Raw genomic sequence first — 17997 nt, forward strand, 5'->3', positions numbered from 1 at the left:
GGGGGACGCTGCAGGTCTCACTTGGCTTGTCAAACCTCCCCCTCCACTCTGTCAATCTCACATTACCTCTGGTAAGTACCTCTACCTACAGGGGGGACGCTGCAGGTCTCACTTGGCTTGTCAACCCTCCCCCTCCACTCTGTCAATCTCACATTACCTCTGGTAAGTACCTCTACCTACAGGGGGGACGCTGCAGGTCTCACTTGGCTTGTCAAACCTCCCCCTCCACTCTGTCAATCTCACATTACCTCTGGTAAGTACCTCTACCTACAGGGGGGACGCTGCAGGTCTCACTTGGCTTGTCAAACCTCCCCCTCCACTCTGTCAATCTCACATTACCTCTGGTAAGTACCTCTACCTACAGGGGGGACGCTGCAGGTCTCACTTGGCTTGTCAAACCTCCCCCTCCACTCTGTCAATCTCACATTACCTCTGGTAAGTACCTCTACCTACAGGGGGGACGCTGCAGGTCTCACTTGGCTTGTCAAACCTCCCCCTCCACGCTGTCAATCTCACATTACCTCTGGTAAGTACCTCTACCTACAGGGGGGACGCTGCAGGTCTCACTTGGCTTATCAACCCTCCCCCTCCACGCTGTCAATCTCACATTACCTCTGGTAAGTACCTCTACCTACAGGGGGGACGCTGCAGGTCTCACTTGGCTTGTCAAACCTCCCCCTCCACGCTGTCAATCTCACATTACCTCTGGTAAGTACCTCTACCTACAGGGGGGATGCTGCAGGTCTCACTTGGCTTATCAACCCTCCTCCTCCACTCTGTCAATCTCACATTACCTCTGGTAAGTACCTCTACCTACAGGGGGGACGCTGCAGGTCTCACTTGGCTTGTCAACCCTCCCCCTCCACTCTGTCAATCTCACATTACCTCTGGTAAGTACCTCTACCTACAGGGGGGACGCTGCAGGTCTCACTTGGCTTGTCAACCCTCCCTCTCCACTCTGTCAATCTCACATTACCTCTGGTAAGTACCTCTACCTACAGGGGGGACGCTGCAGGTCTCACTTGGCTTGTCAAACCTCCCCCTCCACTCTGTCAATCTCACATTACCTCTGGTAAGTACCTCTACCTACAGGGGGGACGCTGCAGGTCTCACTTGGCTTGTCAAACCTCCCCCTCCACTCTGTCAATCTCACATTACCTCTGGTAAGTACCTCTACCTACAGGGGGGACGCTGCAGGTCTCACTTGGCTTGTCAAACCTCCCCCTCCACTCTGTCAATCTCACATTACCTCTGGTAAGTACCTCTACCTACAGGGGGGACGCTGCAGGTCTCACTTGGCTTGTCAACCCTCCCCCTCCACTCTGTCAATCTCACATTACCTCTGGTAAGTACCTCTACCTACAGGGGGGACGCTGCAGGTCTCACTTGGCTTGTCAACCCTCCCTCTCCACTCTGTCAATCTCACATTACCTCTGGTAAGTACCTCTACCTACAGGGGGGACGCTGCAGGTCTCACTTGGCTTGTCAAACCTCCCCCTCCACTCTGTCAATCTCACATTACCTCTGGTAAGTACCTCTACCTACAGGGGGGACGCTGCAGGTCTCACTTGGCTTGTCAAACATCCCCCTCCACTCTGTCAATCTCACATTACCTCTGGTAAGTACCTCTACCTACAGGGGGGACGCTGCAGGTCTCACTTGGCTTGTCAACCCTCCCCCTCCACTCTGTCAATCTCACATTACCTCTGGTAAGTACCTCTACCTACAGGGGGGACGCTGCAGGTCTCACTTGGCTTGTCAAACCTCCCCCTCCACTCTGTCAATCTCACATTACCTCTGGTAAGTACCTCTACCTACAGGGGGGACGCTGCAGGTCTCACTTGGCTTGTCAAACCTCCCCCTCCACTCTGTCAATCTCACATTACCTCTGGTAAGTACCTCTACCTACAGGGGGGACGCTGCAGGTCTCACTTGGCTTGTCAAACCTCCCCCTCCACTCTGTCAATCTCACATTACCTCTGGTAAGTACCTCTACCTACAGGGGGGACGCTGCAGGTCTCACTTGGCTTGTCAACCCTCCCCCTCCACTCTGTCAATCTCACATTACCTCTGGTAAGTACCTCTACCTAAAATGGTGGACGACATGCAGGAGACAGTCAGTGGTAGGTAATGTCCTCTGCCAAACAAAAACAATTGCAGGCCATAATATGTTCACATGTTCATCTTGCCTACACACGTCATGCTGTTGTGTGTGTCCAGATTGTATTGAAGAGATCTCTGAGGTGTGATTGTATCCCGATTCATCAGTCTGCCATCTGGCATATGCCTGATCTCTACCAGTTGTGGATCATCCCCTCGGTTGTTGGCTAATCTTCCCTCGTATCACAGGTCATAGATCATCCTTACCACTGCCAATACCAATCTTTGAATCTGCCTGACATTGGCTATATTGGCCCTGGCTCCTGTTTGAATCCTCATTGTCAGGTCTCGTAAGCAGCTTTATTCAGACAGACTGGCGCTGCTGCAGTCCAAACCAATTGCCTATTAAACCATTATTACCCTGTGGTCTGTGAAGAACCCAAGGACAGACCTGAAGAGGTCTCTCTGAGCCAAGTAACATAGCTTATTCATGAAGTAATCAGCACATACTGTTTGAACAAGGCTTTATGGTCAGGGAGAGGGGAAGGCTACAACTTCTGATGGATTCCCTAAAAAGATGTTATAAGGAACTGTGGGAAGAAACTCAAACTAGATAATATCATCAATACAGAAACATTAAGAACCTTGTTGACAAGATGTGGAGGTTTTTAAATATATTGATGACGTTGCAATCCTCAGATTGTGTGTCTGAATTGGAAGATGTGTCTTGTATTGACTTGAGTTATCAGGTGGGATATTGATCATCAATAATCCATGCGTCTTATAAACTCACAAGCTTTGAGATCGATTGCAACTGCCCGAACAGTTTTAATGACGTCTGTGTTCCTTTCAAGCTCTGTCCTTATGGTCTCAGGCAAATCTTATGGTCGCTCATGTCCCTATCTCATCAAGGCCCAAACCATGCACACCTCAAGATTTGGCTCTGCAGTGTTCCCTGGCTTTAACTAGCTCAGCTTGGTCCATATCACTGGTCCCCAGATCGACCGCCCTTCTGAAAAATTTCTAAGTAGAAATTTTTTCGATTTTTTTTTTTCCCTCAAAATGAGCCAACATCACCAATATCATCAGTCCCAAAACTTTTTTGACTTTGAAAATTTTGCAAAATTTTGAACTGACTGGCCAACCAGAATCCTTTGCGAGCTGGTGAAATTGAGGAGCGAAGGGTTGAAAGGCACTCATGAGGAGTTTCTTTCGATAACGGACCTTAGTCCCTAGTTATACCTATTGCCTCTTTGAAGGTTGGATTCGATGTTGTCGATGGATTCTTCAGATACTGTTCCAGACACACAGCTGCTCCATCTCAGGAGTTGATAGAGAACTAAACATCACTTGTTCAATTCTGTAGCGGTATCTCCATCTGGCATCTCGTCTAGAAGCACATACTTCCTGAACGTAATCTTCTAAACATCTGCCTTGGAGAGGAACTTGGTCAACTTTGATTTGAGAATATCTAATTCACCATCTCGATTGACTCGAATGCTGCAATAGATTACTGGCAACAAGGCTTCATACATTGTGACTTATGGCACTGAAGAAGGTGCTGTATCATATTGATGTAGGCTGAGGAGCCAGTGGCTACCTTTCTTGAGCCAACAAGTCCAAACTCTCAACCTTATCATATACTGCCAGGACTTCTGGAGAGATTGTGAAGGAATGGTGCAGTCTGGTAGCCTGGTGTTGAGATGTTTTTGGTTGTTGTGGTTCTGATTTAACCTTGGTGTAGAGGTTTCATGATAGTTATCACATGCGGTGAGCCCATTATTACTTGGAAGTACTAAGTGTTTTGATATCCTACACAAATGAGCTGTTGATTGGATTATTGTGTGGAGGTGTGCTAAACAGGATGAAGACTTACAATACAGTTTAGTTCAGAAGTGCTCTTCAGGAACAATGGATATAGTCTGAACTGTTTCTGTCTGTTTGTTCAATCAATATTTGGAAGGTATGTTTTTGTGTATTCATGTCGATATTTTGTAAATGATCTGCCTCTGAACAAGTGTGGAGACTCCGAAAGTGGTTGATGAAGACATTCTTGTGTTCCTTCCATTTCCATCTGTTACAGATATGCTGAGCAACCAATCATAGATTCATCCAACCTCACAAGCAGGTTCAGGTCTCTGCTGAGACCAAGGTTACCTTGTACCATCCCTTTACTCCATTCTTTCGTCGTTATTCTCGTATCTCCGGTAGAGTTCTCCATGGACGCGTTTAGGGGATGTGTTGTTGTTTGAATGCTGTTGGATATCTTGAGTTGGGGCTCTCATTCATGGGTCAGTTGGCTTCACTCCATCCCTGCATTGAGGAGTTACGCATCAGAGGAGATTTGTGTAGACATGAGTGTATTCAAGCGAGATTGCTTCGTATGTTTGTAAACAGATTACCTGACGTCACTACATGACAAGTGGCCTCTTGTACGATATGAGGGCTTTTCAAGAGCCTGATGAGTCGATTGATTCATGTAGAGCTATCTCGCACCTGCATGCGTTGCCTCAAATGTGCAGCAAGAGCTGATCGTCTGCCAGATGTTTCACAGTATTTCACCCTTCCCTTCCATCCAAGTCTTCAGGTCCACACTTGTTGCCATTGGACCGTCGTCTTGAGGATCAAAGTGATGAATCTTCACCAACGCGGGGTTTTATGTTGACGTCATTGGATGTACTCCGTCTGTTCTTGAGGGTTCTTGAACTCATCTTGGTCGTTGAGTTATTGATTCACCCAGAACCTAGTATTTCGCAATACTACTTTCACAATCCCACATGAGATAACACGTGCCCCTTTGGATTTAGTGTGTCATCAGTAGAATGGGAGAGAAGACAGACTTACTTCATCCAAAGCCTTTGGATATTCTGTTTAATGATGTTTATGTTGCAAGGTAAGAGTTGTAACCTCCTTTGTAGCATCTCGATTCTGCCCTCCCGCCCTCCATTCCATAGCTCTAAGCATTGTAAGCAAGAGAGTATAATGTCATAGATGAGCTGGAGGAGTCTCACATCTGTCTTTCAACGAGAGTCTTCACTGGTTTCCGACTCTGGTAACATGAACTTGCAGCATATATCTCAAAAGAAACTTACAAAATATCAATTGATCAAACCTCTGTGGTCACTTCAGGTCTGATCAACACCAGCCGTTGTATAATGGAGTTATGTTGCTCTGATACTGTTCAAGTCCAGTTCTTCAACTCGAGGTCAATGGGCAAGTTTTATAGCTGCTGGTATTGTCGATTATAGCTGTTTGATTTAGGTATCTTCTGGCAATATTGTAAAGTCGAAGGTACCTGGCCTTAGGTGTTTGGTGGCCAGGTTCATGGCAGGTCAAGAAAGCTTGGTACATCGCCATGATGGGTAAAGGTATGCTTTACCTGGAGACGGAATGTTAACATGAAAGAATTGGAGGGGCCTGCATTCCTTATTTTCATTCCAATTGATCCCGAACCCATTAATGGGAGGAGCTGTATTGTGTTGCCAAAGCTGATACCTTTAGCCACCATGTTCACAGCTGGAAAGTGAGACTCCTCGGCAAAGAACTCCTCGTCTACCAACAATCCTTCTTCACATTGTTGCTAATAACAACAGTTACCAGTATAGTGACAATTAACTGACAGCAACATTGATGATGGATAATCATTGGATAATATTATTGTCTGCTAATTGATTGGTTTTTACCCCCAGGCTGTTCGTGGAATGATCTCGATGTAATCCCGCTGGCCCTAACACCTAGTGTTGTGACATCACTACTTCACACCATGCTAGCAAGGGCTATAAACAGAGGAGCTAGATCCCACTTGCCACAGATATGGTACATAAACTATTTCACGTAGCACTTGGCAGCAGTCCTCAATACTCTCCAAGGAAGGAAGCAGCCAGTCATGCTCTCTGTGTTGCATATCATCTTGGGTGAAAGTTCTATCTGATATTGATGCAGCTAGCAGGAGACTCAGGGTCATTTGGATCTTATCTGGCATTTCACTGTGTTCTCTTTGTGATTGGCTTTGTGATAGAAGAGACCGGAAGCTCAAAATGACAGGGGTAACCCCTAATCCATGGTGGTCACACACTTTCTGCACGTTTCCCCCGAGTGGGTCAGGTTTGCCTTGCTGTTTTCCTCACCAATTCCCATTTGTTTCTCGTTTGTGGATTCTCTCTGTGTATATCATGCCAACACAACATGTGATTCACTGTGTGGATATCACAAGCTGAACTGATATCTGTTTGCTTGATCAATGAGGAGATTTCTCTTGTGGTTTTTTTCTTTCTGGGGACATGTGGATCCATTTGTATTTAAAACGGGGCTATTGATTTTGTGGGGACCAATCTCTTAGTGCTGGAAGAGGAACAGTACAAATCGCTTGTGTCCAATGTTCTCCTCTGAATCATTCTGATAGAATTGGTATTATGGTCCAAATGGAACTCATTCTTGTTTTTCATGGGTAGGAGTTCTTCTTGTCTTCGGTGATGCTGTATTGAATTGAATCCAGTGACACCTTATCTGCTGGATTAACTTGCCAAAGCTTGTAACCAACACTGCCTATCCTAGTGACAGCGCAGATCTAATAGAGCTCTCACTGACGATGATCTCACCAGCTCGTTACCCTGGTATATAGCAATAGGCAATATCCGGCAGCGCCGAGTCGAGTTAACAACGGTGTGGAATCCAATCTCAAGCAATTGCTTCTCAATTTGATGCGAGATTGAATCGTGCGAGGCTCGGATCGCAGAATAATTGATTGATTGAGAGATGGTAATCGCTGACACTTCGGGAGAGATGTTGGATGAGGTATGCAATGAGTTCCTGGGCATGACCGGTAGACTTCTGGGTGAATAAGTCCATGTCTTGATCGGGTATTACCCTGATTGGGGCCATGCTTGAAGATCAATATGTGTCATTAGGAGATAGCATCAGTCAGGTTGTTCCACTTAGCTGATTTCACATCAGAGTGATTGAGATTGTTGCTCATTGATGATCATTTCATCTGGTGGTAGTGACACACTTGTGATTGTGTAGGAGGCATGAACTTGTGTAGTGAAATCCTACGGATATACGACGATGGATACCATGGACAATGCAGAGTTGAAATGAACTAGACATGTCGAGGAAGAACTCATGTCACATTAGCTGCTTGGACATCCTTACTGTCGAAAGAGTATTTTCACACTGTGTTTTATTGGACTAAATCACTTTTGGATATAAGTTTGGTGACCTCAGCTTTCCCTGGGTTCAGTTCTCAAGTGTCTTGGTAAGAACATGGATAACCTAAGAGAGCAATTCAGGAACTGAACCACACTTTGATCAAGATCGTAGTAAGGCCAGGCTGCATCAGGCCTACTGCCCAGGGTGCATCTGTTGGCATCTGTTGACACATTAGAGTTGATTCCTATCATGGCAAAGCAAGAAGAAGGACAAAAGAAGGACAAGAAGAGGATGTATTTATCGGTGGACAATCTCTTCTACCATTCTATACAGTGGTCACCGACAATGTCACGACCTTCATTAAAACTTAGGTCGTACAAGTCACAGACAGTATTGCTGGGTAAGTACAGGTCTGAAGTCTCTCTCTCCAAACTGTCACAATGTGAAGAAGATTGGTATAAAACACTCTGGCTACCTTTTAGGTGAAGTGGCTGGCAAGATTGGTGTACAAGTGGTAACCACCTTCATATCCCTCCAGATTCATGGAAATAAGCATAGACTTCTGACGCCTGTTGGTCTACCATCGATTCAAATGCTACGAATTCCATTAAAAACTTCCAATCTTGTGATATATGAAGCCAAATTCCCATTAAAAACTGCTGATCTAGCTCTTCATCTGAAGACAGGCTGTCAAGTTGTTAGAGTGGCCACTCTAATATCCTGTCATGCCTGCACACTAGGATATTAATGATGGGAGATGAAGTCTTGAGAATGTGGAGTGAGATCGTGCACGAGGCCATATCATCTCCAGACTATTGATTCCTTCCTGCGTTTGCTTTCTTGAATAATTCAGCAGAGAATCAGGGTGATATTTGTCTGGGGATTTTTGGACTGGAGAGAAATAGGTCTGATGTCAGTAGCCTGGGGAAGGCCAGCCAAGATTGTGGCTGAGGCTGTCGTCGGCAGCAAACAACACTGAGAAAACTTCAGAGAAAATAGCAATAATCAATAGTTTGTCCATTGATTGGTCAGAAATGTGACTCCAAGTGTTTAGCTAGGCAGAGAGATGTGCCTCGAGTCTTATGACTGAAATGCAGGCATCCTTCAAGCTTAAGGTGGCAGCCACTTAACCAATGCGGCAGTTCAAACATGTCTGTTAAACTGATTGCCATTTTTGTCTCAGATATCACCTCCACTTTCTGATCTCTTTCCAATCAAGCCAATGCTGCTTTATGGGTTAATGGGAGTTACTTTGTTCCAGCATCACATTGAGCCACTGTATGTGTCGGCTGCCTCTCTTCCAGAATCAATGCATATGCAGTTCCAACCATCTATCTTTAGCTCCTGATGCCTCTTAACTGACTTTGAAATGTTTTTCTTGTGGTTGGGGAATTGCTAGTTTCTGTTGGGGTTTGGTTGGCACTGTCTTTCAGACTGTCAACGAGCTTATGAAGCAACAAAATCTAGCGACAAGGGAGTGGCCTTCCCCCATGAAGTGTAAGTCACATTACAACGTCAATGAGGGGATGGTCGTTTCAATACGTAAGTTCATCTCTTGGTGACACTCAGTCCAGATTTAGAGAGCTTAACCAGGAGCTTACAGGAGATCGAGTTGGTAGGATATTCACCTCGGATTGTAAGCTTTGAGATGATTTGATGTGGGTCAACGAGGTTAATCTTGTCATTCCAGGAAACCAGTTGAAAACAAGAAAGGACTTTCTCTTCCCTAGGCTGATTCATATGCTTTAATCTCGGTTTTTCTTGTATCTTTTCAGGCAGCCCACTTGAAAGCCCACGAAATGCTTCCCCTAACCAGCATGGCCATTTCCCGTTCAATGCTCCAGCTATCAACCCAAAAAGGTAAGAGACGCTCAAATGGTTCCCAACCTCGCTTTTGGAAACAAAACCTCTGCCAACTTAAATATGTGAAGACTTGTTCTGGTCACGAATATCGAATGGGGCTCTGTCCGTGTCTTAGTCTGGGTCTGCTTACAGTAAAACACCGTTCCTGTTCTTGAGCTATTTCGTAGAGACGCTTGTTTGTTGAGTCTTGACTGCTCAGAATTCTATCATATTTCTTCAGTGTCGAGAAAGTCCTATATGCTTGATGAGTCGAAGATGCATGTGTCGTGCTTGTTTTCAGGATTGATGGCCGACGGTGGTCCCTGGCCTCCCTCCCTTCATCAGGGTACGGAACGAATACACCAAGCTCAAATATGTCGGTAAGTCTATAACGTGGTGTCTGTGTGGGCGATGACCCTGTCAAGATGTAGGTATTTGGTGAGGCAAGGTTTAGTCATTTGTGACCCGTCACAGCGAAACAAGGCGCTTGTCGCACAGAAGATAAGCCTAAATGACACCAGGAGATAATGGAAGAAATTGATGTGCTCATATTTCACAAAAGGCAGACAATAGATAAATGAACAGACAGTCCGTCTCAACCTGCCAAGCTCGGAGCGACATGCGCCTGGTTTTGCTGTGATGGGTCACATTTTGAATGAAGAGGGAAACCTTCATAAAACTCAATACCAGGTTGTGATCTATCGGCCATTTTGGTTTTTGGTGGCTGTCTAGAATCTAAGGTTATTTATGTGTTTCTCTGTGTGTTGTGCTGTGAGCGCAAAGATGACCTTCTACAGTTGTGGAATTATTTGATAAAAGGCATTTCTCTTCCAGTCGCAGTGCTCCTCTCAGGAGAAACTACATCAGCTGCCGTCTCAACCAACCGCTGACGAGTTACGCATATTAACCAAGCATTTCAGTAGCAACGAGAGTAACCCAGGAATAGACGAGGATGGCCGCAAGTCGCCGATGATGAGACCGCGGTCTCGCAGTCTCAGGTACGCCCTCTAGTCGTCTATAATCACATTAATCTGCTGGTTCATTACGAGTTGGCGTTGTCAAGTATTTAGAAGACATACAAAATCTCAACGTTCAAAATGCATTATTGCAAGATTACACATGTATCAGTCCATATTGCAGCTGTCCCAGTTGGGAACTTGACGTTTTAATTGGCGATGTTTCCATTTTCTAATGATTAACTTGATTTGAACGAAGGCTTTGTCTCGTTGTTGTCGTTGTTCCAGCAACAGTCGCGTGTCATACTATCGTTCTCCTGACCTGCAGCGTTCACAACCAGCACTAACATGACTGTGAATGAGCGTATTGATTCTCTTGCTGGGTGTAGCTGCCTCGACATCCATTCAAACCTCTATACCATCATTGCCTTTTACAGTCGGTGGTGAATTATGCATCCACACCAGTATTAGCATTTCAGTTACATAGTTGAGCTGGTCTTATGTTAACCCTTCATTACCGTGCAAAATCAAATGAGGAACCAACGTCATTCTCTAATTGGTGACAGATTCTCTCATGTTTCAACGAATACAGTTTCACATGTTAAGTTCAGGTTCGAATGCTATTGGAAAGAGTTATTTATGATTTCGTGTTGTATTTTGTCAGGAAGAGGGTTAACTTGAGGCGGGCAATTTGTGCATGCGTTAAGTTTTACTCTCATTTGATCTCATTCTGTGATGTGCGTGACCAGTGATCTGATTTATTAAAGTAAAAACTCTTTGCTGGAGACACCTCTGTTGGTTGAGGGGGTCCTATTAGCAGAGGCTGATGCAGTGTCTGTGTTAAAGGTTCCACACCAATCAGTATTTGACATGATGCGTTTGACGATTGTGATTCCTAGATTAAGTTTCTAACTGTCATTGGTAGGCTACGTCGAGTTCTGAGCCTGCCACCATCCACCCGTCCTTTCCCGGTCAGGCAAGTACCAGCCTGCACTATGATTAGATCAATAGTTACTCCATGACTCCAATGTAAGGAGAACACATGACACAACCAAAACCACTGCCTGTTAGCACGACTAATGTGCGTTGCCTGGACAACTCACATAGTCATCCTTTATGGACGGTCATCTCTGATGATCAGTGATTACATTTTTAGACTGTTGAGTACCTTACATTGGAGTTAGCCGAGTATAGACAAGTTTGCCATGAGTTGACTCTGTTGCCTGTGCATTGATAGATGGCTGTCCCTATCCAATGTACAGCTGATCCTTCTCAACTCAGGTGAACCTGACTGCATAGTGCCCCAGAAACCCAGCCAATGCTTTCTAGGCTTGTTTCACTTCACCTCAAGCGAACAATAGGAGACATGTACAGATACACTGCAGTACACACTTATCCTAATCCAGGTTGATGCTTATGTCATGGAAATAGAACTTTGATAATGGAAATGAGGACATGAGGGACGATGTTAATGAGGACATGAGGGGCGATGTTAATGACACTAATTACAATCACATGACCTGTCATGAAGGAAATGGGATGTCTTTATAGCTCAATAGACTCTTGACGGATGATCATACACAACACGTCTGTACAGCTGACTCTTGACTGATGATCATACACAACACGTCTGTACAGCTGACTCTTGACTGATGATCATACACAACACGTCTGTACAGCTGACTCTTGACTGATGATCATACACAACATGTCTGTACAGCTGACTCTTGACTGATGATCATACACAACACGTCTGTACAGCTGACTCTTGACTGATGATCATACACAACACGTCTGTACAGCTGACTCTTGACTGATGATCATACACAACACGTCTGTATAGCTGACTCTTGACTGATGATCATACACAACACGTCTGTACAGCTGACTCTTGACTGATGATCATACACAACACGTCTGTACAGCTGACTCTTGACTGATGATCATACACAACACGTCATGGTCACTAATACTTTAATCTCCTCTGAGTAAGCTGCTGGCATCTTTTCTGATGACAGATCATGGCCTGTTCTTGTAACGAAGATAGATGCTTCCTTGTGTAACTGTCTGCACTATCGAGTCATTGCCCCAATCTAAATGGCCATATTTCAGTATTTGTCTCTGTGATCAGATGCCTTAAGCCTAAATGGTACATTTAAACATACATGACTGTACAAAAGCTTCTCCTTGAAGGTGTCTTTCTGCATGAAAACAGCCTGTGTCTTGTCAGTGATGCTCAGTAGAATCTGTGGAGTGAATTCATGTCTTCTTTCCCATGATAAGCCTGTCTCCATCAGCCCAGTTTGACCAATTACATGGGGCCTGTTCAGCCAGTAATTGATCATGTGTGTTGAATATGAATGATCCTGTGAAGAATGGCAACCTAAAGCTTGTTCCCTGCCCCAGATGATGGAATGGAAAGATGTGCTGGTTTGTTGAGCTGGGAAATGACCACCAGACACCTGGTCATGAATGATGATTAACAATGTCTTTGTTGATATTGTGGCTTGGGCTTGCCTCGACTCCAAGCTAAGCAAAAGTCTCTGCTTGATATAGGAGCCTTTAAGCGCAGAGCAAACTTGGATCAATAACATGTCCTTCCTTGAGAAATGAGAAATGTTTCTCTGATATTTGTATCTCCTTCTGAGTGTTTGCTAAACATGCTCTGTGTCCTACGACCCACTCGGCTCCAGGCAAACTTATCTTGACATAAGCAAACTTGGATCAATATCACGTCCTGGCATGACAAATTGGCTGCTTGTGTGATCTATTGAGTTGGGGAGATCAATGTGTCTGAAGATGTTGCCAAATGTACACTTGTAGCAGTGCTGGTTGGAAGACACAGTGTTGGTGATTGGGGATGGGGGATTGATGGACTTGTGCAAGTGGGCCTTGCTCATTGGTTGGGGATGGGGGATTGATGGACTTGTGCAAGTGGGCCTTGCTCATTGGTTGGGGATGGGGGATTGATGGACTTGTGCAAGTGGGCCTTGCTCATTGGTTGGGGATGGGGGATTGATGGACTTGTGCAAGTGGGCCTTGCTCATTGGTTGGGGCTGGGGGATTGATGGACTTGTGCAAGTGGGTCTTGCTCATTGGTTGGGGATGGGGGATTGATGGACTTGTGCAAGTGGGTCTTGCTCATTGGTTGGGGATGGGGGATTGATGGACTTGTGCAAGTGGGTCTTGCTCATTGGTTGGGGATGGGGGATTGATGGACTTGTGCAAGTGGGTCTTGCTCATTGGTTGGGGCTGGGGGATTGATGGACTTGTGCAAGTGGGTCTTGCTCATTGGTTGGGGCTGGGGGATTGATGGACTTGTGCAAGTGGGCCTTGCTCATTGGTTGGGGATGGGGGATTGATGGACTTGTGCAAGTGGGTCTTGCTCATTGGTTGGGGCTGGGGGATTGATGGACTTGTGCAAGTGGGTCTTGCTCATTGGTTGGGGCTGGGGGATTGATGGACTTGTGCAAGTGGGTCTTGCTCATTGGTTGGGGATGGGGGATTGATGGACTTGTGCAAGTGGGTCTTGCTCATTGGTTGGGGATGGGGGATTGATGGACTTGTGCAAGTGGGTCTTGCTCATTGGTTGGGTGGCTTCACAGGGTATTGGTAAATCAGCAAATGGTTCACTAGATCCCTTCGGGTCGTGAGAGTAAATAGGCGATCTTGAACCCAGATCTCAGTATCGGCAACAAACTTAGACACGTTATGTGCTTCAAGTGTTCATGAAAAATGAAGAAAAAGTTGTCTTTGAGATATGTGAGCTGTTATGAGAAGGTGTGTTTTTGACAATTAGAGCATGAATCATCATATTGCCTTGCTGCCACGAAGTCCTCATGTAACACTCTCGTTCATCTCCCTCCTCCTTGCCACGTCCCCCCCCCCGAGCATTTCCTGGCATGACATCCTCTCAATTAGTGTTGACACACAATCATACCGTCCCCTAATACATTAGCATTGTTGTCATGGGAACCTCGCTGAAACAGCCAACCAAGGATGGGGTGAGGCTGGTTTTTAGCGTTGATGGATTATTTCCTCAGGTTTGTTGAACATGATTCTAAGCGGAAAGGACACATTTCCTGAGACTCGGTACTGTTAATGACTTTATTGAGAACTTTCTAAAGTCATGAAGTATCTACCTGCCTGTTCAAGACTGATGAATGGACCAAGTCCCCGATGTTATATTTATACAGGCTGATGTTTTAGTGAGTGGGTCACATGTCCAGCTAATACCCTGCCCTGATCAGGCCCTTGGTACTGATGTCAACGTCCTACAGTTGTCTAGGTTTCAATGCATATCTAATGATATACCCTACACTCACCCCCCAGTCAGATGCCTGAGGGCCTCCTCAGAATTGTTGAGTTGGGGAGCCTGGCAATACACAGGACCACATGGTCTGCCATTTGCCCCTCCAAAGATTGGCCAATCTTGTGTGTTTCATTGGTGTTTCATATTGTGATGATGTTTGATTTGTGTCAATGTGTTGCCTTCAGTTTGATTGATGACATGCAGTGGCCAGTCCACCTCTCACGGTTGTACGTCTTTTCTTTGCCAATCGTTCTCTGCTCTATGTTTATATTGCTTTATCAATTGTTATGTTCAAGTGACAATTTCCAGGTCAGCTTTGGGGTGGAGACTCCCGGGTGAGGGCTGTCACAAGCAGGTGCCACCCTGATGTAAGGTCTGCCAAGGACAGACGTCAGTCTGGAGGGATGGCTCTCATTGTTGATGCTGCTCTTCAGTGGCCATTATCCATGACAAGCGTCATTCTAGAGTGGCTTCTGTTTATGGCAACCTTCACTCTACTGTCCATGGCAGACCTTACTCTAGATTTGCTTTTGCCATCCATCAGTCAGGAGTAACACCTGTCCATGGCAGAGTTCAGTTGCCAGTGACCTTGACATTGTCACCTGTTTACTCTGGTCTGCTTTTCAGTGAGTTACACGTCTTTCTTCTTTTTTCATATTGCTGCCTTCAGCCTCTCATGGCTTGCTTTAGAGTAAGCATTCGTTCAGCAGTTTATCAACTCATATTCTGTTACAAAAGCACAAAAATCTAACTCTCTCATAAAGTGACCTTGTCCAAGTCCAAAATGGTTTGGTTAACACTAGGTTTGAGTGTTGGTGCGATTGAGAAGAGATTTGTAGTGGGCATCGTCTTCTGAGATGAGGGAATAAGGAGCATGAGGTTGAGTGCACTTGATCAAATAGGCTCCAAAACCTGCATGACCAATTTTACTTGTGTTAGTCTGACTAAGGAACGAGTAAAATTAACTATTACTTTCAAGTTATGATTTTATGTTCAAATTTGCATGGAAAGTTTAAGTTGAAATTTTGAGGCAATTAGCTGCACTTCATATTGAAGTGGAATTCGTAACAGACTATGATTTCACTACTTTATTTGTGCATGATCTGTCAGTGGGAGTACAATGGCTCACTGCCTGTCATCACTAAATGCAGCTAGAGCATTCATCTATAGAGTGCCGCTCTAGAATGCATCATCGCCCTCTACATGGGAACTCTGTCACTCTAGATTTATGCCGGCAGTCATCCACTCTACTCCTCCTATTGGGTAGTTTTTAGTAGTACACAGGGTATTTTAAGGTTTCTGGATATTTTCTGGGTTACCCTTTAGTTTCTCTTTACTTGGCCATTTTTCCTTTTTTCCTTCCTTTAAGTCATATCCCAACATCATGTTATAGGTGTTAGATTATCACCTTCTGTCCTTTATCACTTCCCTCACATCTATTCATTTCCCACACACCTTCTATTAACATATTAAGCTGCCCCAGCATCCCACTGATGTGGGACGATGGGGCCTACTGATGGGGCCTACTGATGGGGCCTACTTTAGCTAGCAGTAGGCCATTTGGCCAATAACACCCAATGCTCATCCCACCTTGGAGGATGAACACTCCGTGGAGGATAGCTCCTCCAAGTGTGGAGGGAAGAGTGAAGCAGAATACACAGTGTACATCATGTATACATGATATGTGTCTTGTGTACATGAAGAAGTTCTAATGTGTCTTTGTTTCTACCAGATGAAGTTCAGTGTGATGACTACTGATTTCTGTTTCCTTTCATCCCCTCCCCCTCAGCTCTTAGATGTTAGATATCTATCTGTAGATGTAGAGACCGAGACAGAACAGATGATGGCATGTTGATGACACAAGTGTCTCATGTTGAGAGATGAAGGCTGCTATCTGTGTAGAGAGTGGCTCCTTTGATTAAAGCTGAAGTCTTCTACTGTCTATATCTGCAGTGAGATGAATTCTTAGATGTGTAAACACAAACAGACACCAAAAATAGAGTCGTAGTGAGCTTAGTGTTTGAGAGATCATTCTCTGTTAGATCTTGGCCAGTGACTCTACTGCTTAGTGCTAAGAGACATGATTGTAATTCAATGCCTGAGGCATCTTTCTTGTCTAAAGAGATAGATTTGGTTGATATCTGTTGTCTATCTCTCTAGTAACCATGCATGAACTATTCAGGCTTCCTGTCATCTTGTTTATTGAGTAAGACATTGTGCTGGAAATCTGTGCATTACAATTTTCTGATTTTTTTCATGGTTCTTGCTTTGTCTATTTTTGTTCTATTTCTTGATTTTGCCGCACGTAATATGAAATTATGTAAAGATGATGATAAACAGCATGGGTTAATCATTCTCAACAGCTGGCCTGAGAACCACACCCCTCAAAGAAAAGAATTCATCAAATGGTTTTGAATTCTTGGCCTCTTGTTATTTGAGGGTGACGGAGACTTCATTCCAACTCCCCTGTTGAATGGCGAGCTGTTGAACCGATAAATGCTGACATTGCCTTTCACTGTTTTCCTGCTGATTCTCATATGAAGCATTGCCTTTTATAGTAGTCCCGGGCGGTCACCGGTGTCAGACAGTGAGATCATTATGATGAACAACGTCTACAAGGAGAGGTTTCCCAAGGTAGGCAACGTCACAATCTTGATCTGATTCTTCAATGAAATGTCAATTTTTATTTCCCAAAATGAAATTTGCTTAACTGAACCTTTTTAGTGTTCAGTGTAGGAGCCACACTCCAGTTGTGTTGTTATCCCAAGGCTATCAGAGTACCTTCTGCCCGGCAGGTTGTCTGCTCTTGGTTAGCCGTATATTCCAACAAAACCAAGAATGCATGGATGGAAATGTATCTGTTGATACCATTGAAATGAGTTGAGATACCAAGATTTCGTGTGATATTCATGTCCACTCAGTTTGATGACACACTACTTGTCACCTCATTACAGGCCACTCTTCAAATGGAGGAGAGACTCAAGAACTTTCTTGAGATGAACAGGTCACATGAGCAGGTGGAGGAATCGGACAGCATCTACCGGTTTATCCACCACCAAATCGTTGAGCTGGCACGCGATTGTTTACAGAAGAGTGAAGAGAAGATGATATCGAGTGCTTACTTTTATGAGTTGACAGAGAATCTGGAAAGACTTCATATTGATGTAAGTAGAGGAGGCTTTCTTAAGGATGAGCTCCGAGTTGACACTTGATTGGTTTTGGCTAAGAAAGTCATGTACGGATGTTTGAGACTTTGGTTCTGGCTAAGAAAGTCATGTACGGATGTTTGAGACTTGGATATGACTGAGACAGAAGTTACTGGGGAGAAGACGAGTGTGAAACGTGACTAAAATACGATATTGACTGAAAAAAGAGTTGGAAGACGGATTAGAGATGTGTTGTTGGTCATTTTTCTGGCAGTGATCACTTTCGTTTCTCTACCTTGCAGGCCAAAGAGAAGTCACCCACCATCAGCATGCACATCTTACAGCTGATCAAGAAGTTTCTGCTCATCATCTCGCGGCCAGCGCGCCTACTTGAGTGCCTTGTAAGTATTGAAGAGGATTTCATTCAAACGTCTCAGGTTAGAGAGTAGGGGACTCACATGACCTGGGAGGAAGTGTCAAGTCAAGCCTTGGA

The 17997-nt window shown here is 44.8% G+C and overlaps 1 protein-coding gene across 14 annotated transcripts in view; it reads left to right on the plus strand.

The window, feature by feature from the left end:
* Positions 1-17997, plus strand: part of LOC135486361 (microtubule-associated serine/threonine-protein kinase 2-like) — a 123174-nt gene that overhangs the window by 92980 nt on the left and 12197 nt on the right. For 10 of the 14 annotated variants that reach the window (XM_064769090.1, XM_064769097.1, XM_064769092.1 and 7 more), the window contains 7 exons: positions 9024-9108; positions 9392-9470; positions 9910-10088; positions 10972-11022; positions 16917-16992; positions 17313-17522; positions 17807-17905. In XM_064769090.1, the coding sequence (XP_064625160.1) occupies positions 9024-9108; positions 9392-9470; positions 9910-10088; positions 10972-11022; positions 16917-16992; positions 17313-17522; positions 17807-17905 (779 nt within the window). Of the gene's footprint in view, positions 1-6693; positions 7649-9023; positions 9109-9391; positions 9471-9909; positions 10089-10971; positions 11023-15028; positions 15050-16916; positions 16993-17312; positions 17523-17806; positions 17906-17997 lie in introns of those variants that run through there. The other 4 variants (XM_064769104.1, XM_064769093.1, XM_064769091.1 and 1 more) reach the window with 4 other exon arrangements.

Source organism: Lineus longissimus, chromosome 4 (assembly GCF_910592395.1).
Source record: "Lineus longissimus chromosome 4, tnLinLong1.2, whole genome shotgun sequence".
Lineage (NCBI taxonomy): Eukaryota > Metazoa > Nemertea > Pilidiophora > Heteronemertea > Lineidae > Lineus > Lineus longissimus.